The sequence below is a fragment of the Mytilus californianus genome, unplaced genomic scaffold (assembly GCF_021869535.1).
Source record: "Mytilus californianus isolate M0D057914Y unplaced genomic scaffold, xbMytCali1.0.p SCAF_1, whole genome shotgun sequence".
Classification (NCBI taxonomy): domain Eukaryota; kingdom Metazoa; phylum Mollusca; class Bivalvia; order Mytilida; family Mytilidae; genus Mytilus; species Mytilus californianus.
This window is the reverse complement of record NW_026262581.1, coordinates 54,020,985-54,043,082: the sequence shown is the minus strand read 5'-3', so window position 1 is coordinate 54,043,082 and position 22,098 is coordinate 54,020,985. Positions and strand designations below refer to the sequence as shown.

Here is a 22,098-nt window from a genome sequence, read left to right as displayed (position 1 = left end):
GACTTAATAATTTACCAGTAATACATAGATTACGCTCAATGAAATCTAATTACAGTGTTGAATTGGTAAGCTTTTAGAATAAGTGTCGTTAAAGGATTGATAAGTTTACCCGGATCGTATATAAATTTCCGGGCACGGTTAACAACATCGCCGTAAAATTTAGGATGTGCTATTCCGTCTGAAATAAGTCTTTTACAGGTACAGCCAAAAATTTGCAAACCAAATCTTAGTATCTATGGAAGAATTTAGTAAATGTTTTAAGTAAATTGTGGTAACGAAATCCCTGGCTTAATAATTTACCAGTAAAACATAGATTACGCTCATTGAAATCCAAAACGTCACTACAGATACGGACATAACGAACGAGTTGGGATATATAAACACCGTAAGATGGTGCCAGAGGAACACCACCGTCAAAAAAAGGAAAATTAACAATAGGGAAAGAAAAATCATCCCTTTTGTCATAAATTTTTGTGTAGAGTTTCTGGTGTAAAACTGAAATATCTAAATCTAGGAAAGGACACTTATTGCTATTAAAGGTTACTTCAGTTGGAAAAATAAAAAATCAAACCATATCATTTAAAAAAAAAAAAAGAAATATTCTTCCATTCTCGGGCAATGCAATTTCTAGATTCTACAATGAGATTTTATTCGCTTAAAACACCAGATAATGCTCCTCTATAGGTTTCTCAACCGGTAATATATCCAATGGATACCCACGTAGACAAGTGTGTTTGTTGTATCTTAAATAACCGGGTTTTTTTTATTCAAATATGTCATGAATAATTAAAAGTATCATGAACATGCATATCCGACTTTACGTTAGCATGTTAAAAATCAAACAACAACAAAAATGAATTCATTTTTTTCAAACATAAATCTCACCATAAAACATATATTTATAAATATTGTAACAAGTAAAATACATTAACTACATCCGGGTATATTACGTTTATGATCACATGCATTTAAAAGTGGATTCCATCCTGTCGTTTGAGGGCACTGCATTTCAAAGTTCTGTCCATTGGAACACTGTATGAACTTTGTACAGTCTGATGGATGTACCATATAAAGGGCGGTCCCTTGCTGACATGGATTAGAGCTGGTTACAAGTTGATGTTCTACAAGTATAAGTAATGCATTAAATTTTCTTTATATGAAATACATTTTGCATACACTTTTATACTTGTTACCTTTAGTGAGCACTTTTTTATACCAATTTAAAATGGAACTGTCATATAATTCATTTTCGCCTTCTTCTATGTACTCGTGTAGAATGGAAACGCCAAAACCCCGACATACAGATTTCTCGAAATATAGATCCCGACAAGCAAAGAGATGAAAGTTATGCTCAGCCTAAGTTTAACAGCCACCCTCCTACTTCAGTTGTGGTAATAGAAAATTAAAACATTATTCATACACGATTTAGAGATATGTGCAGTTCTTTAAATGCGGATCACCAATGCTAATCCCGCTTGCAGCTGTGACTATCCCGTTCAAGATTGTATGTATTATGTTGTCGAGTGTCCCTTCCAAAATAAAGCAAGAGACATTGTTTTATTATCAATAGAAAGATATGTCATATCGATCGAGCTGTGACGGAGACTTTATATCCGAGCAAGATGTTGAAATATTGGATTCTGTACAACTATTTATCAGAAAAACACAAAGATTCCGACCATCCGATCAACTTCTCACTTACTCCAGTTTGCAAATTTTTGTTGTCTTTTCTGTTTTCATATTGTATTGCACTTCTGTATTTTTTTGTGTTGGCATTAAATGCTAGATGCAAAAGGCTGACGCAAATATGATAAACAAATTCTTAAAATTTAAAAAAACCCACAAGTTTCAGATATCTGACAGACCAAATTGCACTGTGAACATCTGAAGGTTGTCATTTGATATATTATAATATCTTTTGATTTTCGAATTCAAGGGGTATATAACTGGATTTATAGAATTATCTCCCTTCTAAGGTAAAGTAAAAATATATAAGTGTTGATTAGAAAGTATTACTTTCAGATGATTTGATTTTAAAATTAAACTTTTGTGCTCAATTCGGCATATCTTAAATATTCTCATCATCAATTACCTTGATCATCCTGAATGATATCACTGCAAGACATTTTCTGACACGGGACCATAATAACACTTGATATCTTGCAATCATTCTCTGAACATCTTCTTGTTTTAACTCTATGTGTTGTGCCAATGTCACATGAAGCTGAACATTCTTCATCGTACCAGTCGGACCATGAAGTACAAATAATATCACAAGTTTCTGCACAAAGAAAGATAAATCGATTGGACTGAAGGTTTAAAAATTAACCAAACAAGATTACATGCGTTGTCGTGCTAAGCGTAGTATTATGAATACCAACCCGTAATTTAAAGTATCATAAAACTGGAAGTAGGTGTCTTAAGATCCGACAAGCTATTGACTAAATATGAAATTATTCTGTTTCTGTTTCGTTGGAGGAAAGTGTGACGAAAGTTTTAAATTCGTTCAATATATTGAAACATTTTAAGTATCGGCAAACAATAAGTAGGTGTCTGACAAATCCAAAGCATACTCACATAATACAATTCATCACTGTCAAGCTGCTGACCAAATATTTAGTCATTCTGTTTAGTATGTACCTGAGAAAATGGGGTGGGGGGATGTGTTTGATGAATGGACGGACAAGGTGAATTACTCTTATAATTTATCAATTTCAGTGTAAAGTTTTTTGACGGAAATTTACTATAATCCTAATCGGATTTAAGAACGCACCAAACGGGCCCCCTATTTTAAAGATAAAGATAGTTATATCTTAAGCATCAATGAACAAGACAACAATATACCTCAATGTAAAAGTCATTTCGATGTCAGAGTTTGCTAAAACCTTCAATTAAAAACTTTTAATACAAAATTAACATAAAATGAATGATTTCTCGACGAAGGCATTTTGTTATTGTATCATCTTTTAACTGGAATCATGATCCGACCTTTATTCATGTAAATTACTATATAAAAATAAGGTGATGTGGTATGATTGCATATCAATCAAAGTTCAAATAAAGTGGATATAAGCAATTATAAGCAACCGTACGACCTTCATCAATGAGAAAAACCCATACCGTATTGTTGGCTATAAAAGGCCCCGACATGAAAAATATGAAACAATTCAATTGAGAAAACTAACGGCCTAATTTATAACAAAACTATTTACGAAAAACAAATATGACAAACATCAACCAACGACAACCACTGAACTACATGCTCCTGACTTGGGACAGGCACATAAAGAATGTGGCTGAGTTAAACATGTTTGTGAGCGCTCAACCCACCCCTAACATGGGACAGTGGTGTAACAGCACAACATAAGAACAACTATAAAAATTAGTTGAAAATTCCTAACTCATCAGATAGATTCAAAGCAGAAAAACAACAAACAAAAACACAGACCAGACATGACAGGGTATTTATCCATCCCTCATCCCCTAACAACAACAAAACGAACACTAAGTACAGGTCTGAGAGTACTCTCAGTTACTGACAACTAGTTCAAAGCCAATAACAACTAATAAAAAAAATTATGTATCTAAGACTAAAATATCAATTAGTACACATCCAACATCCAATGGATTTAGTGTAAAGACGTCATTAACAGTCAGAAAAAAACATGACCTTGTGCAATGCCAAAATAAAGGTATCGACAGATTGTAGAACTGTTAAAGTGAATACGTGTATAACAATACTATTTAGTATGATTTTGATTTACTGATTAAAAAAATCAATATTTGTACCAAAAAATACAATATTCAAAGATCTAATTACAGTGTTGAATTGGTAAGCTTTTAGAATAAGTTTATTTAAAGGATTGATAAGTTTACCCGGATCGTTTATAAATTTCCGGGCACGGTAGACAACATCACCGTAAAATTTAGGATGTGCTATTCCGTCTGAAATAAGTCTTTTACAGGTACAGCCAAAATTTGCAAACCAAATCATTGTATCTATGGTTTTAAGTAAATTGTGGTAACGAAATCCCTGACTTAATAATTTACCAGTAATACATAGATTACGCTCATTGAAATTCAAAACGTCACTACAGACCCGGGCATAACGAACGAGTTGGGATATATAAATACCGTAAGATGGTGCCAAAGGAACATCACCGTCCAAAAAAGGAAAATTAACAATAGGGAAAGAAAAATCATCCCTTTTTTTCGTAAATTTTTGTGTAGTTTCTGGTGTAAAACTGAATTCTCTAAATCTAGGAAAGGACACTTATTTTAAAACTTTGCAAGTCATATTTTGTTACTTAAAGATCATTTACCGATACATGAATATTTTGAAGAAAAAAATCCCCCAAAAAATGAAAACATTAAATGCATAACACATATAATTTCATGAGCTATTGGTCAAAGTGACACTTTAAACAACCGACGAGAGAAATCGTATTGTTTATATGGAGGAATATAAAAAAAGATGCATGGAATTCATCCAATAAATTTTGCTCTAACTAAAATACACGCATTTATTTACATAAAAAGTATCAATTCGATTCACAAAAACAACAGTACCTGGACATGTTGTGTTGCGGCATTGTTTCGATATGGTTTCATAACCAGGACACACATCCTTATCGGCGTTGCATATTCTGGTTCTATTTTTTATAACAGTTCCAGAATCACATGAAGTTGAACATGAACTTTCCAGCCAATCACTCCAGTTACCGCAAATTACATCACAATCAATTTGTTCTATTAAAAATAATAATATAGAGGTTACAAATTAAATGTTTACTGTTTGAAGTTTCTAAATGTATCAGAAATTAGCTTGCTGCTTCAGGGTTTTTGACTTACATCCCATTTAGGATCGATGTTTAAATGGAGCTATCATAATTTGGTTGGTCGTTATGGTCTATCTGTTTCACAGATGACCAGGGATATGTCCAATTTTTCGTAGCTACAATTGTGTCCTCTTTTTATCGTCAATATTCAATGCAACGTATCACCATATTTGTTTGACATGAGCAACACGACGCCTACCTCTAGTGAAACAGCAACTGCTTAATAAAGTTCAACCTTTATTTTTTTAATGGGTTCGTGTTACCTTTCCTTAAGTTTTTTGTGTAGCTTTTTCCTTTAGTTTCATTTTATTTTTCAACGTATCTGCTATTTACACCACAGGGTCGATGCCACTGCTGGTGGACGTTTCGTCCCCGAGGGTATCACCAGCCCAGTAGTCAGCACTTCGGTGTTTGCATGAATATCAATTATATGGTCATTTTTATAAATTTCCTGTTTACAAAATTTATTTTTCGAATTACTAAGAAGTTTCTTATCCCAGGCATAGATTACCTTAGCCGTATTTGGCATAACTTTTTGGAATTTTGGGTCCTCAATGCTCTTCAACTTTGTACTTCTTTGGTTTTATAACTATTTTGATCTGAGAGTCACTAATGAGTCTTAAGTAGACGAAACGCGCGTCTGGCGTATTAAATTATAAGCCTGATACCTTTGATAACTATTTACACCACTGGGTCGATGCCACTGCTGGTGGACGTTTCGTTTCCGAGGGTATCACCAGTCCAGTAGTCAGCACTTCGGTGTTGGCAATGAATATCAATTATATGGTCATTTTTATAAATTTCCTGTTTACAAAATTATGAATGTTTCGAATAACTAAGGAGTTTCTTATCCCAGGCATAGATTACCTTAGCCGTATTTGGCATAACTTTTCGGAATTTTGGGTCCTCAATGATCTTCAACTTTGTACCTCTTTGGCTTTATAACTATTTTGATCTGAGCGTCACTGATGAGTCTTATGTAGACGAAACGCGCGTCTGTCGTATTAAATTATAAGCCTGGTACCTTTGATAACTATTATTTCATTCATATGTAGAGACAATCTTTATTATTTCTGTACTATCGCATTCGGTCACATACTGGTTTTAGAATTTACAAGAACGGATGGTTTATAAATTTTGTTAAGTCCTAGGGTTTCACGACCGAACTTTCACAAAAATGTACCACATGCTTATGTTAAATGCGTTATTCACATCCGATATAACCGCCAACATGTTTAACAGGATTAACTCGGTGGGTGTGACTAGTTGTATTTTAGACACTTCCGGAGGACATGAATTGTTTGTCTTATTGTCTTTATTTATATTATGATCATGGTGAAGACAGTCTTTCTTCAACTGATGCTAGTTTATTGCCTCCTTTAAATCATCCTACTATTTTATCAACTATCGCATTCACTTTAGCTTTTCAATCGTGCCCGAGTCGACTTAATTTTATATAACTTCTAAACAAATGCAGTTAGTGTATTGTATATAAAACGGTAATAATACATGTATATAATATGGTTTATCATACAGTATCTTTAACTTAAATGTACAGGTGTTTATTTTAAATCCTTGTTTACCTGAACATTGTAGTTCTGTACAATTTTCAGCTTTCGTTTCTTCATTTGTACAAATAGAAAGATTACATGTCCTATTACTTGTCGTGAGTTTGGTACCATTACCACATGTAACTGAACAGCTTCCATCCCCCCATTTTGACCATGCTGAACATTCATCTGTACACAGATCTTAAAGTGCAAGACAATATAAAATAGTTTGTTACTCAAGAAAAAGCGAAGTTAAGTATACGGCAAAGAGAATGCATCTTTAATACACTTTAAAAACACATCAAAGATACCAAGCTTATGATTTTGTACTCCAGACGAGTTGTATCTTCATAAATCTCATACGTGGCACTCAAATCAAGATAGTTGAAAGGTCAAATAAATATTGAAGACATTGAAGAAATTTGAAATCCTAATATTCCGATAAGGCAGTTAATTACTTGAGTCGCAAAACCATAGAGTTTCAAGTGTATTTACCATTATATGCACAGTCAATCTACAAGTACATACATTTACAGAATTAAACTAGTTATTTGAGTACTCAACATTCCCCTTTTCATATTTAATTTACATTTTCAGCAGAACAATGATTGATTGACTGTCGCTTTCTTGACATCCAGTGACAAATATTTCATTCATATTCTGAACGAGAACAAATGAAGTTTATTAATACAAAAGACAGGTTCTGCAAGGTGAGTCGGCCGGAAAACAGCTAGAAAATGCGAGTATTTTGGATAAGCAGACATTTTGCCGTGCAACAGGCTAGTAAAATTCAGTTCAGTATTTCACTGCATGTACCTTTTTAAAAAGATTGTCATAAATAATCACCAGTCAGAAATACTGTCAACAGTTAAAATATATTAGATCACTGCTCTCTTCTTACATGATTACATCCGTTGGAAATCTTCGAATCTGACATAAATATTTTGGAGTGAACTCAATAAACAATTATCTGCTATAGCCATCGCGGGATTATGCAGAGTATGAAAGTTTATATCAGAAAATACACATGTATAATATTTATGTTTCAAAATTTTACTTACCTGGACAGGAACTTAACGTACAACTATCCAACTGCTGACCGACTACTTCACAATCATCCTGGGAACAAAGTCTCCTCCTTGTTTTAGCTTGAGTCCCAACGCCACAGGAAGCTGAACATTCGCCCATTAATGACCATGTTGACCATTTCGAACATATCAAATCACATTTTTCTGTAATTGAGTAAAACTATTACAAATATGCAAAAAAGTAACCTCGTTGGTAGTTGTGTTAATCAGGTTATCTCTAATGTGTTTTCATTTGGATAATTTTACATCTTATTGTTTGTTATTTAAAGAATTTCGTTTTGTTGGCAGATCTTTGATAGTCTCTATTTAAATTATTCACAATGTTTAAATGCATGACATATATCATAAAGACATCTGTCTGTTGTTAAAGACAGCATGTTGACCTTCAATTGTCTTTGGTTACTTGTGTCGTTTGACCTTCAATTGTCTTTGGTTGCTTTTGTCGTTTGAACTTCGATTGTCTTTAGTTACTTATGTCGTTTGACCTTCGATTGTCTTTGGTTACAAATGTACTTGTGTCGTTTGACCTTCAATTTTCTTTGGTTGCTTGTGTCGTTAGAACTTCGATTGTCTTTGGTTACTTGTGTTGTTTGAACTTCGATTGTCTTTGGTTACTTGTGTTGTTCGGTTGCTATCTAATAGACATGTGTCCAAATTCTCTGGCTTTATTCATATAAAATGATATTCCTTATTGGTAATTTAAATTAATTAATAAGGTTTACTGTTAAGGCATACATAACATGTTTTAACTTCGTATGATTAAGAAGCAATTAACTGGGAAATGCATTGAAACAAAAACAGATGAAATCAACAATTGATTAGGATATACAAATTTAGTTCTATTCAAAATGAAGATGTTGGTAATATTTATATCAAAGGGCCTCTAGCAAGTAAAAATATATCTACGAATTTGTGTAGTTTTATCATACTCCAGATTCTGCTCTTCATGCCAAAAAGTTTGTTTAGGTTTTTAAATTAATATGTATGTTAATCTGACAATAAACTGTTATTGAATAGTTGTTTTGCTTTTGTAAGTACCTAAGTACTAATGAAAAACCGCTTAAATTGAAGACTTTCAGTTTTGCCTTGTATTTATTTGTCCATTATATGCCTAACATACGTTACAAAAAAAATAACAATCGTTAACACAGAAGTCTGAGGTTACATAAAGAGAGAGAAGATACAAAAAATAAAACAAAAATACCGAACTCCAAGGTAAATTCAAAAAGGGGAAAGTCCATAAAAACTGACAATCAAGCACATCAAGCCGAAGAAAAGAAACAACACAAGGACTGAATGAATAAGACAAACAGGCAAGCATCAGTGAAATTTGAGACAAAAGTCTACATGCCCCACTTGCATTATATTTGCATAGTTAGAGTAACATGAAATCGGAGTCATTTTTGGCACATGATTTTAAAAGTTTACATAATGATTAATATGTGAATTAGTTTTTGTGACCACAATTTCATGGTAAACTACCTTAACCAAAAAACTTTTACCAAATACCGGACGAACGAACGGATGGACGGCACAGACCGAACAAATATTATCCGTCATTACTACCGAAAATGGGGCTTAAAACACAAAACAAAAATTTGAAGTTTGAGCAATATGAACCCCTCCAAAAAGTGGAGTCGAGATTCAATTTATAATTAAAGGAACTTCAAAATGTAAATTTTACCGTCACAACTTTGTGTATTGCAAAGAGAGGTTGTAGTTTCTGTGGGTTGACATTCAGGATGATCACATTGTCTAACTCTCGTCCAGATTAAAGTTCCACCACCACACATGACAGAACAGTCGAAACTCCTCCAGCCAGTCCAGAGAGAGCAATACTTGTTGCAAGTTGCTGAAAATGAAAATCATTAATTTAAGTATAGATGAATGAATAAGGTTGTGCAAGCTGTAAATCAACAACTTAAGTCAAAATATATATCGGCATAAATTTCATAATACGTCAATTTAAGTCTAGACGTTTCTATTTTGAACTGCGATTTTTTTATTTTTTAATTTCAACATAATCGATCATTCTCTTTCTTTTATGCTTTAAATAGTTTTCATGTAACAACAAGGTCGAGAATACTAAGAATTACTCTTTAATAATTGCTTATTGGAGACAAAAACAAATAATCCATACTTTATTTTAGTATCTGATGTATCTCGCATATATTTAATGCTTTTGTAAGTTAACGTTAGTAACGTTTTAATATTCTGGTAAATTAGTAATTCAAAACTCACAAGTCGAAGAGATACTGATTAACCCAATTAAATATGTAAAGTTTTCTACAAATTAAGTAAGATCATTCATTGCCCGTCAAATAGCTTTATGAACAGACCAACAACAAATCAGACAATCAAATAAAGCATATGAAAATAATAAAAAGCAAAAAACAAAACAATAAAAAGTAAGAAAGAAAACAAGAAAGAAAAATATAATTTACTCCTTTGTCTTGAGAATAACTGAAAAAGTATCATGAACTTTGGATATACGATAAAACTTTGGAAGAAATAAAAGACAAAAATTAAATCCGAACTAAATTAATATACTAAGAACTCGGATCAAACTATGGACACCTTGCTCTGTATAAAAGTTCATTTCAGAAAGTTTGAACCGTATACACATGTTCAACAACACCATTTATTGAGGAAAATCCCCGTGTACAATCGGGAATATTATTAGTTACATAGTGTGTTAGTGACCTAATACGATATATACGGGGTCAGTAAATTCCATATGGGGTGAGAGCGAATACGATATATACGGGGTCAGTAAATTCCATATGGAGTGAGAGTGAAGCTCGAATCCCATATGGAATTTACTGACCCCGTATATATCGTATTAGGTCACTAGCACACTATGTAACGAATTTATCTTACCGACTATCTTTATTTGTTGAATTTAGACTAGAGTTGTCTCATTTGCAATCATACCACATCCTCTTATGTTTATATTTAAGTGTTCAAGTGTTCAATTTTAAGAACCTTCTTCCATTGGTCTGCACAAATCAAAATTAATGTCAACAATAACAATTTAATATCAACAACCTTGATATAACAATATTAAACATCACTTTCAATACATTCAAATAAGCAAATAGTGCCAAAGTCATAACTCCACTACTAACTGTGTATTGAAATAAGCCCCGCCTCCCTACTAACCTAATATGAAATATACACGGTCTCCATGCGGTCGCTTTTAACCAATCATATTCCTAGAAATGTATAGGAGGTAAAATAAAACTGTTTATGGTTGTATAATCCCTCGAAAGTAGATACAAAATTTTGAGTTTAACAGTCGGTTTACAGCTATTCATTTAATTATTTTGCTACACTTCCCTTTTATGCTAGACCTTTGTACGTTTTATTTTACTTAGGCTTATTTGTTATTTTCCTTCTTCATCTTATTTACATGTATATCTTTATAACAAATAATATGCATTTAGTCCATACTCTTTAATTACACGAGACTTCTATATCCCCATTGTTATTAGAATGTCTGTTGTTTTAACATACCAGGACAAGGCTTTTGGTTTAAACATGGCAAAGATTTTTTCTCCATGCTTTGACAATCATCATAGATGCATGTCCTATTTCTATGTTGTATTAATGATCCCTCGTCACAAGTTTGGCTACATCGGCCATGATACCAGTCTGACCATGCACTGCATGTTGAGTCGCATGTTTCTATAAATATATGAAATTTTCAAATCTTATTAAATTTGACCTCACATATACACAAATTTGATTATGGTACATCATATATTATATTGAATTATTCAAATCTATTCCCCGCGATATATCCTTTGTGTGCTGATGCGGCGTAAAGCATTCATCAATCAATCAAACCTATTCCCCAACAAAATTAATGTGTTTGTTACAAGTCTAGTATTATTCCTCTTTCTGATGAAAAAAAATGGTTCAAAGTTAAATACATAATTTAAACAGCAAGCCATTAATTCCTTTGAATTCTTGTACTTTTATTTATAGGTTTTTTTTATTAACATTTATTAAAGTTACAGTCAAAGGCTTTACGGTGATCTTATTGTCGTGCTCTTTAGTTTATGATTGCGAATTTTTTCATATACATGTAGCAAATACAGCTCTAATATACCTTCACATGTTTTACGTTTACAGATTTCCTCATATGAATCTTCCGCCTTGCATTCTGGTATGTTACATGTCCTATTTCTTGTTCGAATTTGTTTGCCAACATCACATGACTCCGAACAGTCGCCGTCTAACCAGTTACTCCAAACAGAACACGCAATAGTATCGTTACATTCTACAATACAATTTTCAAGTATATGACTATGATCAGATACTATAGCAAAATGTAGATTAATTGCTTGAAGCTATTCAGGTCACAAAAACCAGAATAATAAACTGACTGGAAGAATTTTACAATTGTACATGTATTTACGACCTGTTTGTTGTTCAAAAAGTTTCAAATGAATTCGAGCATAACAATTTGAAACAAATGGTGTTCTTAATGACGATTTTTTTGTCTTCAAACAAAACAAACAAAAAAATAGGAAAATAAAACAATTGGTTTTTGGTGAGGAGGAAAAACCTTACCAGTGCCAAAACAAGTTACCATTTTCTCTTAGTAAACTGAAAACAAATCATAGTTAAAAAATTGAAAACAACACGTTTAATAATTTTATGCGTCTGAAGCGCTTTTCTGGATTTACCTTCATCAAGAACGCTCAAAGCCAAACATTTGAAATCCGAGGATGTATAAGTACCGAAACAGTTAAGTAGTTAAGTGATTGTTTCTGTAATTCTCATATTTTTTTTAAAAAACATTTAAATTATGTCATTGGCGTTTAATTTTTTCACTCACCAATACATATGAAATTATTACATGTTGCGGAATAAATATCTTCTTCGAGACAATCTGGAAATGTACACTTTCTTGTTCGTTGTCGAATTCTAGTTCCACCATTACAAGACTTCGAACAAGGTAACCATGTCCATGTTCCCCATTGTGTACATGTTGAACCACAAGTTTCTATAATGAAAGACAAAATTTAGAATAGAATACTAATTCATTGTTTAAGATGAAAATGTAATCAAAATAATTTCAAATGAAGTCGTAAATAAAGGCAACAGTAGTATACCGGTGTTCAAAAGTCATAAATCGATTGAGAGAAAACAAATCCGGGTTACAAACTAAAACCGAGGGAAACACATCAACTATAAGTGGAAAACAAAGGAACAACAGGAACACTGAAGTGCAACAAAAACAAACGCCAACATACATGGAAACGAACTATTTGATAACAACTGCCATATTCCTGACTTGGTACAGGACATTTAAAGAAAAAAATGGTGGGTTGAACCTGGTTTTATGGCTAGCCAAACCTCCCACTTTTATGACAATGTTAAAATATATCGCTAAAAGATGTTTAATGTGTGAATTATATTGTAAATTCAAAATATTTTGCGATGTGTTTATTTTTCAGGAATATGTTTCGCAAAAATAAAAACTCGTAGCATTATTTGTATGCAGCATTTCTTAAAATCGTAATATTTAATGGAGCATTTTTGACCATTGTTCAGTAATCGCAATAATAAATGCTCGTAAACATTTCTGAATTTACAGTAGTTGTCCTCCTTCTAAATATTGAAGTAGTTGCTCCTTACTAGAAAAAAAATTAATAATAAATGGGAAGTAAATATTCATACCTGTACATGTACGTGTTTTGCATTCACCTATGCTGTCTTCTGTATCATTACAAGACGGAAGAGCACATATCCGCATCCGTCTTTGTTTTGCGGTACCATAGTCGCATGTTGCGGAACAAGTCAATCCTCTCCAAGACGACCATGGTGTGCAAGCATCATTACAACCTAAGGAACCAAATACATACAAACAATGCTAAAAAATATATTCGCTACTTCGTTTCAAAATTACAGACTTTTTAAAAAGTTAATATAAATTAATAGTATATAAATAACAGATCTAAAAAAATAAAACAGAAAAAATGAGGGGTCCGTGTCCTTGTTATTGAGATATAAGCCATTGAAAATTTGGCAGGAGATGAATCTCTCTACATTTCTCCTACTTTTAACATTGATACCTTTTTTCTTACAAAAACAATGAATAACAAGAATTTTATAAGATTTTGAAAATAGCTTTTCAAACTATGACCATGTGAGAGAAAACGAACGATTCGGACGCACCAGATTTATAAAGTGTTATTAACATTCCTGAGTTACTAAGCGTAAACCGATAGATACATTTGTTAACAGTTTTTGTAGTGTTATTATTGAATCACCTTAGTCATAGAGTTTGGACCTAAAAGTATGGAAAGACAAGATAAGCACTTTGAAAATGTTGTATTGATGGCAGATTTTTCATAGGTTCTATTTAATCTATTTCACATCATTTTTAGTCTTCGATTGATTTAGAGCTCAACATAAAAAGTAAAATAACAAAAATACCGAACTACAAGGAAAATTCAAAACGGAAAGTTCCTTATCAAATGGCAAAATCAAAAGCTCAAACACATCAAACGAATGGAAAACAATGGAATAAATTATATTATAGACACCTATTGTTGAAGCCTATCTGATGACCTATAGAAGTATTTTGGTTGTTTGTGTTTTAGCTTGCTGTCGCATTGGCGTATACCATATATCTCCTTTTGTTGATGTAACAAGTATTATTTTAGGGATTATTCAATAGACTTTGTTACTTATCAAAAGGCACAACTCGCATATTGATGTATTATAATTTATTCAAAAGTTGAAATTTTCACACACAAAAAAAAACCACCTAGTAAATGTCTATAATAGTCATCTAAAATGCTGAGTAGAAAAACTTTACCACTGAACATTTGCAGTTTCTGATAATAAAATAATTGAAAGATAACCGTGTCCAACTGAACTACTTCAGATCGACATAATGATTAAGAATTCTTCTTAGAAATTCTGACACGGTCAACAATTTTCACTTCATGAAATTATTAATAAATATGTATTCATTTACACTATTTAACAGTGTTAATACATGTGTAGAAAACCGTGCAATTTGACAAAAACAGCAACATTTGTATATAAAGATATAAATGATCCATTAAACAAAGTAAGCAACAAACAAACACAATTATGATCTACAACACTGTGAATTATACTCACAAAATAGTCTACAATTCATATTTTCCGATTACGTCTGTACATGTAGTGTTTAAATTTTTGGAAAATTAGATGTGTCAATGGTGAAGTTACATCGTAAAGTGCGTACCCCTTATCCGTTATCTTTCGTCAATCTTATTTGTTCTAGATTGTTCTCGAGGCTTGTGAGGGTGTGTACGTGAATGAGGAAGGCTGTCTTATTTACGTATACCATACACTTTCTTTTGTTAACAGTAATTAAATTGAGTTAAGAAGTCATGAACTTGTTTGTCCCATTTACGCATATCGCACATTTCTTTTAATCATTATACGTCTATTTGGTGTTCTTTTTGCAAAACCAATTCACAGTTGAATTACATCTACACATCAACAATTCTCGATATGTAGTTATGGAAAACATACTTACAGACACCAAGATTACAATGAGATGATGCATACTCTATTGATGCTCCTAAACACTGCAGTTTTGGTGAACATTCTCTCGTCCTGTTCCGTCTTTGTTCACCATTACCACAAATTGAAGAACATGGACCAAAATCAGACCATTGTGACCATGAATCACATGAGCATCCAACACATGGTTGTGTATTACATGGTTTACTCGCTTGGTCTTTTTCAATACAACCAATTGACCCCTGACATTGCCTCGTTCTGGTCGCAGTAAGTGTACCTCCACCACACATTAGTGTACATTTTCCTTCATTCCAACCACTCCAAGAAGAACATATTTTTTCGCATCCTGTAAATTTAAATATTGTTTCAATATTTCAACACATTCAATATCAATTGTTCTTAACTTTTTTCATTGAAATGCTTTGATGACGGCATGTACCAAATTTCACATTGAAGTTATAAAGGAGTCACAAAAATATTAGAAATTAAATATTTATCGACAGTAGGTAAACGGTGTTTACTCAGTTCCTTCAAAAAGTTTTTGCTTAATTTGCAAAAATGATAAAAAAAAGTTTACACTAATGAAAATGATAACTTGCATGTGTATGGTGACTTCATTTCAGGTATTACACCACTGCAATGTGTCAAAACATTAAAAGGAATTAATACAATATTATCATGATTTTTTTGACACATGGTTCAGAATGAAGTTTTGTTAAGGTTTATGACCCCTTCTGTAGCCATGTGAATTACGAATTTTCAAACTGCAATAGTATCAAAACAGCAAAGATACTGAATATTAGAGAAGAGCCATTTTGTACATATACAAAGGGGAAACTTCGTGCAATGCATTATTATTTTGCATTAAATAGAAAAAGGGGATTTTGTGGCAAATAAAACCAAGATTTTTGTAGAAAATCCACAGACTTTAATACAGAGATTTTTATTATAAAATTTTAAACATAGATTACTCACTTGTTTTTCTATGATGTGCTAGCGTTTATTGTTTACAAAAAGTCCAAAACAACCTTTAAATTCCAAAAAACCTCGTGCTGAGTCACTAAAGTCGAGTGCACCCTAGAAGGTGTACTTGAATTGGTCCATATTTATATTTGTTTAACCAATATCAAAATTTATAAACTTGTTTTTACGGAAATCATTTCTAGCACTGCATGCAATAATCTTTTATCTATCAAGCACCAAATTGTCAAATATGAGAGTACAAGGGGAAAGGCTATGGATTTTCTATAAAATTTCCATATGTTAAGCATTAAATCAACACAAGGGTACATAATCCTTAATTCGATAGAATTGCCAATACCACCAACAACACAATTAATCACTGAAGAACAAGCATGTTACAACTACAGAGTAGAGAGTACAACCTTCATCAATTGGCAAACTCCATTTCGTACAGTAAGTTATAGAAGCCCGTGGTGACAAAATTGAAATAGTATTAAGCTAATTACATGAAACGTAAAAAATAAATAGAACAACAGACAGTAACCAACGACAGCCAATAGACTCCTGGCTTGGGATTGGAACATACATACGGAATGTGGAGGAGTATGAAATTGATCAACCCTGTAGCTGTCCTAAAACAGTTTTGCAACAGCACAAAATTAAAACATACAGTAAAAATACGTTGACAAAGACTTGATTCATCGGATACTGTGGTATTTTTAACAAATTGCATAATGACACAAATTTCCGATCAAAAAGCAGTCACATTTGCGAAAAGCTATTTCAAAGCCCAATTTAAAATCTACCATGTTTAACAAGACTAAAGACTGTTTTTTTTTTCACCGAGAATTGATATAATTTATCTGTGGTAATGTAATAAATTGCATTTAAAAAATTGCTCTATTCATTAGTTTCAGACTGTCGTGTGCTATAGAAAAAAACAAGAAAAATGTAAATATTCAACAAAAGTCTAAAATGCACAATCTTTATTTACAATTTTTCATTCTTTATTATATATTTAATTCAAAAGCTTTATTGAATAGGAGGAAATGACCTGTTATAACAGTAAAGGTGTAAATCATGACAGGCCCGAGGAATCCAACAAAGAAATGCATCAGATTATATCAAAATATCTACAAGGCGATTTTATTTTGTAAGGTTTTAAAGTAAAAATTAATTAATCGGTGCAGTTGACGTCATTTCTGCTTAAAAAGATACATATCATTAATGAACATCTGTTGTTACTGTTTTGATACTTGTTTACTATCTGTTTATTTACTTCGCATAATAGTTACATATCAATAACAACCAGTTTACATTAAAAGTAATGCGATTTCTTTTATTTTGTCATTCTGTGTTGGTTACAAGTTTATCGTTCCTGTTAGATACTATTTGTTTTTAGTTGGGGAAAAATAATACCTAGTGCTGTGCACACTTCTATTATAAGTTCGAATTGTTCATGTTTATCCCCGTATTTTTATTTCATTTTTGGGGTGACAAAACATGAAAAATGATCTGTTAATTAAACTCAAACATATAAAATTAAAATTATGTATTGTACATACTTGTATTATGTACAGTGTATGTGAGTAAATTGATTTGCAAATCGGCGAAGTTACAAGACTCGGCCACATATGCAAATATACGACCGTTTAAAGTAATATTTAAAAAAGTAACCAAACTTTGCGAGCAAGGAAGAAAGACAGCCATATTTGTTCCGAATCACATTTTTTTTCACAGGGTCATTTTCCAAGAAATACTTGAGCTGTTGCTTTCAGTTTTGCTACAGTGCTGTATATGAATTTTGAACAACCTGGTTGGTATTGCATTATACATACTAGGAGACGTTACCATGACATCGTACATGTACCTAGCCTTGTTTCATTTGCATTTCTTTTGATTCCGAATATTGTATTTCCGATGGTTGTGAATTTTGAATCGTATGCTTAGATTTACGTACATATAATTCTGACCATGTAAGAATAGTGTTTGTATTCTAGAAGACAGATTAGTAAAAACAACTATGTTTTTTTCTGAATCCTATTTAGTACATGGAATTATATTACTATAAAAATAAGAAGATGTGGTAGACTATAGGTCAACATATTGCAAATTTATGTTTTCAAATAAATATTGTTTACGTTGAATGTTGAATGTTTAAACTGAAATTTGTACATTATGATCATATTTCAAGTGCGCAGTATGCCCTGAATAGAAGTCAATTGCAACTAAAGTACCAGTAATTATTTCGACTTAAATTGACACTTTACTAATGAAGTTATCAAATATAGAGATTTTATCATGAAAGCAGGAAAGCCTCACAGCCTTACAACATCTGCTACAATGATCTTTATGCTCTCACCTCGTACAGGACCAGCGGCAAACATGTTAAGTAACGATGTAATGTATATTTAATTACCGCAGAATTTCATTCATCTTACCTTTTCAAACGTCTTGTACAATAGTTGATGTAAGGAACAAAAAGATTATGAAACAAGATGCAACATTTACCTTGTAAAATAACACTATAGGCGACACTATACTGTACTACATAATGTAACAACAAGTCATAAGACACTTTCTATCTATTTTTACTTGTGTGGCCTAGATAAGCGACAGTAATGTATATTCATTATTTATTTTTGTTTGTTTTGTTTATTTTTATTAACTTTTAGTTTTGGTAAATTAAATTCCAATACCTTTGGAAATACACAAAATTGACAATCGTCGATTCTTGATAATTTGGTGTAGTTTTAAGTACATTGTTAATTGCTCATTGAACAATAAAAAAGAAAGGATATAGGGTATCCATCCATGACACAAAATCAGTATATGCACAGCAAAGGAACAGCGATTTTATTGCTGTTATTCATCTCACAATCACCGTGTGGTCTTTAACATGGAGCAATAAAACACTTACTGCAAGTTTAAGACGGTCCCTAGTACCGGTTTGAGTGGAATTCTTTTTTTTTAATTTTATAGTGGTGTAAAAGCGTTGACCGAAGTACATTTTGTATGAAGGTCGGAAGCGCCTCCTTTTAAAAATGTACGCACGATCAACGCTTTAACAACCCTATGAAATTATAAAAAGAAGCATTCAATTCTCACAATTACATTTGTATGTTATAACCATGAAATTAAGGGTTATATCGATCTTTTTGTTTATTTGTCTATGCATTGTTTTAACATTGTCACGGATAGCACGTGTTGTCATAGCTGTTGTATTTTATATAAAAATATATGGAAGTGCCTGGTGATTGTTGTCAGCCAATCAAAATTACGGATTCTAATGAAACATACATGTAATGTAATTATATACTAGAGTTAGTGCGCGACAAAAATTCTCATTTTTCGAAGATTTAAATGCTATAACTTTGGGACGACAAAAGTAAAAACTGTCAAAAAGCATACAGACCCTCGGACTACAATTCCCAATGATTTAGTAAAATTTGAAGTAAATCGCTCACGCTCAATATATATTTTTTCTATACTGGAGGTAATGCATAACATGTTTACGCCAACGAACGGACGTACGGACAACATTATACATTTATTTTTTACTATTATGTATCAGTTGATGACGGGTACATACAAATCTAAATTGTTTAATAAACCCATTTATCAAAATTTTGACAGAACATATGTAAAATAGAAGAAAACAGAATTCAATAAAAAAAAACATACATAATTGTCCGTTGGTAAACTACGAAAAAACATTTAATTGACTTTTGCTACTTTTTCCTTCTGTCATGAAAATTTTTAAAAGTGACGAACCTCCTCTGGTTTCTAACATAAATTTTATTTTCACAAATCAGTATGATAACTTATTCCAGCAGAATGGCGTAAGATGAGGGTAGGAATGGACTTTACCGTCAGGCGTCAAACGGTCATTTTCGGCTACTGTTAGCGTCAAATAAGTTAAAATTTTATCGTGATTTGTCAAAATATCCTTATCGTGATTCGTCAGAGGTCTCAAATAATTATCCGTTACCGTTATTGTTGGAAAGGATTTAACGTCATTCGTCAAAATCAATGGATTTTTTTTTATCGTCATAAAGAAAATGTACATTTTATCGTCACGCACCAAAAATTACCGTTAATGTCATTTGGCAAGATTTTTTACCGTTATGCGTCATGGAGGTACCCCCATTACGACCCTCTAAGATTTAGCAACAATTACGAGTCGACGTAGAAATAAATTAGGTACGTAAAATATAGTCTAACTGAGGGGAGAAAAAAACGACCGAATGAACTCTGAGACTTTTGTCATAAATCATATATGAATTGTACTATATGTTGTTTAGTCTTTAGTTTTATATGTTGTGGTTTGTAGACTTGTTTGTCTTTTTATCGTTTTCAGTTTTTTGCCATGGTATTGTCAGTTTGTCTTCGACTTATAAGTTTGAATACCCTTTGGTATCGTTCACCTCTCTCTCCCTACCTGTTTTTTCCACCGATCTCCCCATCTTTCATTAGCAATACTTAAGAAACAGGTTGGTTGGCGTCAATAATATTTACTGACAGAAGTAATTTTAAATGATTTGCATTGTTAAGATACATTTATTTGAAAAAAATTATACATAAGGGTATAGAAAAAACAGATGAGTTCTGTGGTATTTTTACTAGACTTAGTCTGTTTAACTGAACTGCGGTAGAGCAAACGTCTATTTTCTGGCACATTATGATAACTAACTATAGTTAAGTCTTTATTAAAAATTATTAGAGTGCACATTTTGCATACATGAATTGTTATTAGACTTAGAAAGTAAAAAGATCGGTGTATGTATACCTCTAAGATGCATTGTATAAGCAGTACACAAAACCAAATGGGGTGTCTATTTCTACAAATCACTGCTAATATGTTAAGGTCTTTAATTCTGTGACACTAACTCATTATTCCAGATTTGTCCTTTTTTTTTGGTAAAATCAAACTAGTTTGAGTACTACAAGTATGTAGTTACGTGTAGCAGTAACTCATATTATCACCGCTTGTTCTCAATTAACCCCATGTTATGAAAGGACAACATATTTTTCCTATCATACTTACCACATTCTTGAGTATTACAGACTTGATATTGTGTAGCCTTTTTAATGCAGATGGTGGCATGTGTTGTGTCTGTATCGTCATCGTCACATTTTCTGACCCGATTCCTTGATTTTACACCACCCCCACAATGAGCAGAGCATGGTGTGTATTCTGACCACTCTTCCCACTCTGAACACATGCAGTTGTTTGATCTATATTGAAGTAAAAACATATGTAACTTTCGGGTAAGCCAAATTTGGCGCAAGTTTTTAAGAATTGTGTAATTATTGACGAGGGCCTCCAATTGTGTTAATTCGAGTGGCACCTATGTATACGTTACGCTCGTCTGACGTACGCAATTAAAAGTCTGGTACCATCGATGATTCTTCATTAAACCAATTCAGGAAATGGAAATTAACTCATCGTTTAGTTTTATAGTGGACTTTGAACATCCGTTACTTAATCCTTTCAGTATAAATTGTTAAAGATTGATGCTTCCGACTTATAAAGCTTATAAACACCGAAACTGCATGGAAAAAGGTTTCATTTAAATTAAAAAATAACAAGAGACATGGTGCATTATTCCATTACATAAAATCCCACCATGCTCTTGACAAGAAAAGCAAAAGAACATCGCTTTTACACGTTGATGTTTTTTCCGCTGTTTAAAGGTTCATTTCTTCAAACGAAACGCTTCTTTTTCAGAAGTAAATAGTTATTGAAGTTGATGTCGATCTTCCGTCTTCGTGCTGGATGTCTAGATTACACAGAATCCTTATTGAGCGAAATATGGCAGAGGTTAATATACTCTACCCTTTCCAAACATTCCTCAAATTATTTTGGGAGAGCCAAAGATGGCCATTATAGATATTGTGAAAAGCTACCTGCGGTGTTAATCAAAATTTGATAATCTTCAATCACAGCCATTAACATTTCAAAAAGTATAATAATGTTCGACATTTCTGCCTTTCCACTACTATTCCTTATTTTAGATTGAACGGTCTTTCTCGTCTTTTCATTAAACAGTTTCTTCCTAAAGTTGCTTACATCTGCGTCATTTGGTCTCTGGTGGATAGCTGTCTAATTGGCAATCATAC

General features: G+C 32.4%; 1 protein-coding gene across 1 annotated transcript; it reads right to left on the bottom strand.

The window, feature by feature from the left end:
* Positions 1–886: 886 nt before the first annotated feature.
* LOC127721507 (A disintegrin and metalloproteinase with thrombospondin motifs adt-1-like) lies at positions 887–21,207 on the bottom strand. The gene is made up of 12 exons (XM_052228276.1): positions 21,023–21,207; positions 15,026–15,358; positions 13,168–13,332; positions 12,323–12,490; positions 11,591–11,761; positions 10,993–11,163; positions 9,161–9,328; positions 7,450–7,620; positions 6,422–6,589; positions 4,570–4,749; positions 2,093–2,281; positions 887–1,121 (listed from the first exon to the last, which is right to left on the bottom strand). Exons 1-12 carry the CDS (start codon positions 21,198–21,200, stop codon positions 928–930), a joined length of 2,256 nt encoding a protein of 751 aa, XP_052084236.1. The 5' UTR covers positions 21,201–21,207; the 3' UTR covers positions 887–927.
* Between the last annotated feature and the right edge of the window lie 891 nt (positions 21,208–22,098).

Excerpts from the sequence above, each read along its gene's own strand:
- LOC127721507 (XM_052228276.1), bottom strand. The coding sequence starts at position 21,200 with ATGTGTTCAGAGTGGGAAGAGTGGTCAGAATACACACCATGCTCTGCT. Across the intron at positions 15,359-21,022 it reads CTGTAATACTCAAGAATGTG|GATGCGAAAAAATATGTTCT; the intron begins GTAAGTATGATA and ends TTAAATTTACAG. Across the intron at positions 11,762-12,322 it reads TAATAATTTCATATGTATTG|AATGTAACGATACTATTGCG; the intron begins GTGAGTGAAAAA and ends ATTGTATTGTAG.